Source organism: Fukomys damarensis, unplaced genomic scaffold, assembly GCF_012274545.1.
Source record: "Fukomys damarensis isolate Sample0158 unplaced genomic scaffold, DMR_v1.0_HiC HiC_scaffold_12, whole genome shotgun sequence".
Classification (NCBI taxonomy): Eukaryota; Metazoa; Chordata; class Mammalia; order Rodentia; family Bathyergidae; genus Fukomys; species Fukomys damarensis.
Window position 1 is genome coordinate 14,986,819 of NW_022900924.1, and position 7,747 is coordinate 14,994,565.

Consider the following 7,747-nt stretch of genomic DNA (forward strand, 5'->3'; position numbering starts at 1 on the left):
CGCCGAGGGTGGACTGTGCGCAGGGTTGGCCCAGCAGCCCCAGGCGAACAGCAGGGATCTCTCTCCTTCCCGCTCTTCCCTGTCTTTCTGCTTCTCTCCCCTTCGACCTCTCCCTCCGCCTCCTCTTCGTCTTCCTTCCTCTACCTCTTCCTCTCTCTCATCCTCTTCCCCTCCTGCCTTGTCCAGGCGGGGCGCAAGCTTGCCGTGTCCCCCGTGTCCCCGTGGTGAGTGTGGGCTGCCGCCCCCGCAGACGCACCTCTACTGCCTCGCCACACGGTGACTGCGATGCCACACACAGGCACGGCGACGGCCCAGGGCAGCTCCTGCCGTGACCCCGCTTCTCACCCGGAAGCAAAAGAGCAAAGAGGCCGTGTCCCTTCCTCCTCCGCCGCCACAGGGTGGCCCCCGCTGAGGGCTCTGGCCGCCCTGGCCACAGCTGCGCCGGCGTCTCCCCGCCCCTGCCGTGCTCTCCACGCACCTCAGCTCTGTAGTGACCCGGGAATGACAGAGCTGAGAGACACCTGCTTCCTTTCCGGGGTGAGGGGACGGGGCGCTTAGTTAACTGGGCTCAGGGCTGCCCCAGATCCTGCAGGGAAGGGGAGAAAAGGAGAAGGGAAGAGGAGGGGCCCCCAGCACCCTGAACAGGTCACCCCCAGGATCTCTCCCAGGTGACCCCGTCCAGAGGCCTCCTCGTGCCGCGAAGGACAGGTGACCACTGCCCAGCCCCCTCGGACCCGCCTGTGTCACCCTGTGCAGGCCGCACCCACGCTCATCGGGTGCCACGTCGGCCACCGGGCAGGGACCTGGGGCTCCTTGCCACCCCCACCCCCTCTCAGTGTCGCTGGACCCGGATGCAGTGACCATGACAACGGTGGCGGTCACTCGGGAGCTCTTCCAGGCCAGGACAGCTCGTTCCTCAGGCCGTGGCGCTGCCCTGCTCCTGCCCGGCGTGGTCCGGCCCTCGTTCCATCCCCAGCACTGCAAAGAAGCCTGTGTTTCCTCATTCAACATCAATGTCATTGCTCAGCTGAGGAAACTGAGTCTCAGAGTGGAAGTGACCCGCCCCAGATGGCACAGAGAGAGTGGGGCCCGGCTGGGCCCTGCTCCAGGCGCACCTGGCTCTGGACCCCTCACAGCCGCCCTGTCCGCGCCCCCTCGGAGCCGGTCACCAGGACCAGGAGGGTCCAGCTCCCGCCACAACCCAGGTGTTTGTCTCCTCCCGGTGCACGAGGGGTCCTGTCCCTGCCTCCTGCATAACCGAGGGGGACACACAGGGCAGGAAGTGGCTGCACCACACAGGCGGGGCGTGCAGTGGACGGAGACCTGAGCTGCAGGAACCTGTCCCCTCCCGCTGGCTCCAGCAGCCCCAGGAGGAGCAGGGCTGAGATGCCAGGTTCGCCCGGCCGCCTGCCCGCTGCTCCCCGAGGCTCCCCACCCCGGCTATTCCCCACGCAGTGCCCGAGCCTCACGTCCCCACGGGGGGCCGGGGGCCACGGCTAATTGCAAATCATTTCTCCGGGCTCCCTGCTGCTCGGCTAAATTCACTGGAACTAATGTGTCCCGAAACAAATTTCACAGAAGAGCCGGGGCAATTACATGTCATTTAGTTCCCCTCCCCCAGGCTCCCGGCCAGGGCCGAGGACCCGGCAGAGTGGGGGGCGGGAGGACGAGGCAGGACATCTTCTAGGGACGGCAATGTCCTTCCTCCCTGAAGTCCCAGCCCCACCCGCCCTCCTCACTGTCCTCCTGCTCAGAAACCTCATCCTGGCTGTCACGGTGCTCAGCCTGAGCTCCCCACCCAGCCCTGGCCAACGTCTCCATCCCAGAATTTGGCAGGTGTCCCAGTGTGGTGAGAAAAGCAAACGCTGGCCCTGAAGTTAGACAGACTGGGGTGGAGCCCCAGAACCGGCACATATTAGCTGTGTGTCTTTAGGAAAGTCTCTTACCCTCTCTGAGCCAGTCCTGAAATGAGAGCATCACTACCTGGCTGGCAGCGGCTGTCATGACAATCAGACAAAGGGACACAGCGATGTGTTTTTTGTGAGCCCGACGCACAGCAGGCCTTCGATAAACCCGATCCCTGCTGGCCCCCACTTCAGGACGGCCATTCCAAGGGCACGTCTTTGGATAGTCAGAGAGCCAAGACCCGCCTGGAGTTCCCACAAGCCCGCGCGGGCCTCTGTGAGCCGCTGCTCCTCCCGCCTCCCCGGCTCCGTCCCTCCAGATGGCTGTGTCAGAGCAGCTGTCGCTTCCCAGGCCCCTCTGCACTTCCCGGACCCGCGCTCTGAGCTTTCATTCCGCTTTGCGTCTCTGCTTTCCCGGCTGGCTAAAGTCACCCCTGGCACCAGGTGGCCAAGATGTGACCATCTGTCCCTCACAGCACGCAGGGCGGGCAGGCCCAGGTCCCGAGGACATGCGTCGGGGGTCGTGTCCCCGGGGCTGGCTGGGTGTCCGCTCCAGGGCAGCACCCCAGCATGTGAGCAGGTGTCCAGGGACAGTGTCCGTCACAACTGGATTCACACCACACTGAAGGTTTCAAGAGGTAGGAAACCAGGAGCCAGGTGCGGTCGCCCAGGCCTGTGATCCCAGCTGCTGGGGAGGCTGAGGCAGGAGGGTCACAAGTTAGCTGGAGCAACTTAGTGACTTAGTAAGATTGTGTCTCAAAATAATCAAAACTAAAAGAGGGCTGGGGATGTAGCTCAGTATGAAGACCCTGGATTCAGTCCTCCGTACTGCAAAACAAACAAATAAAAAAAAATCACCCGGTTACAAATGACAGAACAAATACATTGAAGCAACAACATTCAACACTTAATTTTTTAAAATAACCACTGAGCCTCTACTATGCTTCAGGCCCCCGATAAGTTACTGAAAGGCCAGCAGTGAGCAAGACAGAGCCATCCCTGACCACAGCTGGCACTTTGGTGGGAGGGCGGGTGCTGGACAAGCAGATGTGAAACAGTACCCAACAGCACTAAGTACAAGGAAGAGAATAAAGGTGGAACCAAGAGAGCATGAGGAGTGCTCACTGCCTATTAGCTGGGGTGGCCCCAGGGTGGTGGCACTAACCTAGGAATTTAATTAGGAGGAAGAGCTAAGTCGGGGGCCAAGTGTTCCTGACAGTGCAAAGGCCCTGAGGTCAGCAAGAGCTGGTGTGGCTGGAAATGAGTGAGTCAGGTAGGAAGTGGAGAAGAGAAAATAAACCAGGCCAAGCCCGGCAGAGCCTTGAAGGCCCAGCTAAGGACTCTGATTTAGTTCTGAGGACAGGGGAAGCCATGGGAGGGTTTTGAGTCTGGGAAACTAAGATAGGTTTTTAGAAGATCGCAGGGGCCGTGGTACAATCGCCCCTATTTATCTGCTTCTCAAGCCCAGCGTCACTTTTCCTGGCAGCCCTGGAGGCACGGCTGTGTTCCTGCCCAGAAACAGGGTACTAGTTAAAGGCACAGCTTGGGTGCTGAGGAGGGCCGTGCTTGCCCGTGCTTGGGGACAGGGGCTGTGCCTCCAGCACACGAGAACCATGCCGCAAGCAGTCGAACAATGGTGGCTCCAACGCCACCACCCTTGCTCGGCGCACGCGGGAGCTCACTCTCATTTTCTCTCTTAGCCTCCTTCCTCCCAGTACAGGGGGCTGTTACTGTTCGCACTTCACAGGCAAGGAAACCGAGGCTCGGGCAGGTGAAAGCCATCGTGTGGTGTCAAATAGGCTGCAAGGCTGGGATCCAAACCCCGAGACGACTGAGCCTGTGCTCGCACACGCAAGGCTTCCTGGAAAGGGAGGAAGGGAGGGAGGGGCTGGGGAGGGTGTGGGAACGATCTCGACTCGTCCGCTGCGCTGTCCCTCCTTGGCCTTAGATGACTGTCCTGAGCGAGGAGGTGCGTTAGGCCTCTGCTGTCACAGTGTCCCCAGCACCCCACATTGTCACCGGGTCCCCAGCCCTTCTCCCTGCCGGGGAGGGGCCGGGTCCCTTATCAGCCCCCGAGTTCGTGTGAGCGAATTGTCTCCCGCGACCCCGCCTGCCCTTGGCTAAATGAATGCTGTGCCTCCCAGATAATTCCAAAGCCATAAAGACGATATTAAAAAAAAAGTGGGGAGTCGGCGGGGGAGGAGCAGATTACAGAGGAGGCGGCTGCGGCCTGGGCCTCCTTATCTGGCTCACAGCAGGCTGGCTGGGGCCCCCTCCCTCAGGGGACAGAGCTGCCCCGCCCCTCCCCAGCAGGATCAGCCAAGCGGGGTGCAGCGGCGGAGCCTGGGGGCTGGGGAGGGTGACTGGAGACTGGGGACTTGGGGACTGCCCTGCCCAGGGCAGCAGAGGCACAGCCAGGGAAGGCAGGCGTCCCGGGACACCCGAAGACAAGGGGGAAGCCCTTGGACACTGTGTGCTTTATGAACACGGACTCAGGGAGAAGATGGGGCGGCGCCTGGCTACACCAGAAAGGGACAAGGGGGGAGCAGGACAGGGAGGTAGGGTGAGCAGGAGGGGCCCCTCAAACCAGCATCAGCCTCTGGGATGCCCACCACCTTCCTTCTAATCCCCAAATGGCCCTGTGGGGTCAGGGCCCGTTCTTCCCATTTGACAGATGAGTAAACTGAGGCCAGACCCAGAAGGTCGCTTCCCTCTGTCCTTCCCTGACCCAAATGTGAGCGGAGGGCGAGGAACAAAGAGGCCACGTGGCGTTGATGTGAAGGCGCCCCCTTCCCGGGGAAGCCCGTCCCTTCGCTGCCCTCAGCACGTCCCGGGGGCCACAGGGACAGCTTAATTCACCGGAAAATTTCAAGCTTTGCCTTTGCCTCGTGGGCCTGGCCTGGGGAGATCCCGGCCACCACCAGGGCCCAAGAGGGACTTCCCAGGCTGTCGTCCATCAAGGAGGTAGAAAAACGCAAGTCCTGGGGCAGCAGACCCAGACGCCTTCCAAGGCTCTGAGTGGCCACAGTGGCCCGAAGTATGGGTCTGTTGTTCAGACAGATAAACCCTCGCCTACAAGCACTGAATACAGCACAGCAGCCCCGAGACACACATGTCTGTGACCTCTGGAGCTGTGGCACATAAATACATGCGGCAGGTCCCTGTCCACCTCATCCTGTGCACAGGGTGACCGGGGCAGTTACCTAGGTGCTCCGTGCCTCAGTTTCCCCACGTGCAAAAGCTCCCAGGACCTGGCTGGGCACACAGTGGGGACTCAGCGCCTGCATCACAAGCCCCGTTACACCCAAGTCTCAGGTCCGGGGGATGCAGGTGACAGCACAGGTAAACAGCTAGCACTGTGGGTGCATTCCATGCCCATACTTGGGGTCGTGGGAGGCAAGCAAAGCTCTGTGAGTGTGAGTGTGTGTGTGAGTGTGTGTGTGAGTGTGTGTGTGAGTGTGTGTGTGAGTGTGCACACACTTCAGAGACCAGCGGGCACTGTAGCCAGAGATTAGGGGACAGTCTGGTCTCAGTCGTCATCCAAGCGGTCATGAGTCACCAGGACAGGCCACAGTGCCTCTTCCATCCCGGGGAGCCAGCGACGTGTCTGGGGAGCCTGGATGCGGGGGGCTCCCAAGTAAGGACCTGAAGACAGAGAGGCAGACAGGATGAGAAAAAGACACAGAGCTGGAGGAAGAGAGGAGACCCCAGATCAGAGGAGAGACACAGAGGTGGAGACAGAGACAGGAAGAGAGGCAGACCACGGGGGGAAGCAGACAGGAGGCAGAGATGAGGGCAGCATGGGCCGACCTCGCTCTTGCTCCAGCCCACCGGCCGCCCCCTCCCTGGGCTCCCTGTCTCCGTCCCGCGCACGCGCACACCCGCACGTGCAGCCTGTTCTGCCCCTTCAACCCTCTGCTCAGCCCCCACCCTGCCTGTGTGTGTCCCCTTCCTCCTGTCCCCTCCCCACCTTGGGAAGACAGCAGGGTTTTCTGGCACCTCTGTAGCCTTCGAGAAGCGTTTGGCGACAAAGGCAGAGTGACAGTTTATTTGCACAGAGGTGGCCGGGGCCAGGACGATGTGGCAGCCGCTGTGAGCACCATTGTGTGCGGTGTGAACTCGAATCTGTGCCCGGCCCAGAGGCGGCAACGGAGGGGCTCGGAGCAGGGGGCAACACGCAGCCAGTGTAAGCCCTGCCACCCTCTCCGTCCTGGGCCCCAAGCAGAGGGCGTTCGTGGGGTCCAGGTCAAGCCCCCACAGTCGCCTGCCATGCGACCCGGGGAAGGCCCCGTCCTCTCTGTGTCACCAGGGGTGGATTCCCCGCCCGGCCCCTCCAGGAGGCTGAGCTGGGCCTGGAGGGCAGGAGAGGGGCTCAAGGCCGCACGGGGTCTCAGCCCCAGGCTCCCATGCATCCAGCCCGGGACAGCAGGTAACGGCAGGCGCCCCCCGGCTCCACGAGGCTGACCCTGTAAAGGCAGGGCCGCTGGCCTCTCCGCGTTGTCACTGCACACGGGAGCACAGTGCCACCTCCTTGTCACCAGGTCCTCATTCCGTGGGGCCTGGGCGACACACGCACAGTGCTTGAGACCAACACCAGGTGCGCCGCGTGCCCTCAAGCATCCGGAGCGCCAAACGTCCCCTCAGTGTGACGCTTCCTCCCTCTGGCCGGCTCGCTCCCGGCACACGGGGCAGTGGTTCTGCCCCCTGGAACCATGAATTCCCTTCCGGCTGGGTTCCTGCAGACCTGGGCTCCATCCACCTTTGTCGTGGGAGCCCCTGGCAGGTGGCTTCTGTCAAGTCCCCGTGTCCCGGGAGAGGGATTTTCTCTGGGTGACACATCCGGCCCGGACTCCCCTCTACCCCCAGCTCCTGCCGACCCAAGATGGCTGAGTCCCCAGTTGGTAGGGAGCGGCTTGCAGAAGAGGAGACAAAGCCCCGAGAAGCTAATTCGAAGGCTTTGGGGCCCCCACCCCTTTAAGATTACACGGAAGCCCGTGTGCCTCCTCCCAAGGGAGCTGCTCAGCTTTTCTGAACACAGAACATTTTCCTCGCGGCCTCAGGGGTTTCCACCCTTCCCAGCACCCCCAAAGCCCAAGGCAGAACCTCCCCAATGTGGGGAGGGCCCCAGAGCTGGGCACCTGCTACAGGCCTGGCAGACACCAACTTAACCTCCTGCGTAAGCAGCTCCGAGGTCCAGCTCTCAAACGATGGTGGCATTCAGAATCGGGGTACAGGGCTGAGGATTTAGCTCAGTGGTTCCAGCAGCTGCTTTGCAAGCACAAGGACCCACGTTCAATCCCCTGGGCTCGAACCAAAAAAAAAAAAAAGATCAGAATCGGGTACCAGAAGCTGTGCCCCGCCCCCACACGGGAGCTGGGGCTGAACTCTGCCTGCGCCCCACCTGCGTGTGGCCATGGGTGGCCGTGGGCCGAGGCTTGGGACATCCAGTGCAGACGTCACTGTGCCACGCACCTGCACGGTGGCTTTACCTCCGCCCTTGTCCCCACCTATTTTGAGCTCTCTGAAAACACCTTCCCCAAGAGAAAGTCAAAGCCGGGTCTCGGCGTCCTCTTTCCGAGCAGGGATGGGAGGACTCTGGAAGGTGGGGACAGGCATGACCAGCGGTGCCTGCAGGGCCCAGATGGAGGGGCCCTGGGCTGGGGGCAGGGGCAGCTGCGGCCGCCCTGAGCCTCAGCTGCCTCGTTAGCCCCTCATTGTCCTCTGGTGTCCCCAGTCCAGCCCCTCCCGGCAGCCCTTCTGTTAATTCCACGGACCCCCACAGCCCGCAGCCCTGCCCCACAGCTCCGGAGGGACCCTGAGAGAGGGATCCCCACAGCCTCCCT

At 61.9% G+C, this 7,747-nt stretch overlaps 1 protein-coding gene across 1 annotated transcript; it reads left to right on the plus strand.

Moving 5' to 3' along the window:
- Positions 1-16: 16 nt before the first annotated feature.
- LOC104848253 lies at positions 17-1,322 on the plus strand. Its single transcript, XM_010604115.1, has 2 exons — positions 17-537; positions 757-1,322. The coding sequence occupies exons 1-2, from the start codon at positions 286-288 to the stop codon at positions 1,255-1,257; spliced, it is 753 nt and encodes a 250-aa protein (XP_010602417.1). The 5' UTR covers positions 17-285; the 3' UTR covers positions 1,258-1,322.
- Positions 1,323-7,747: the final 6,425 nt, after the last annotated feature.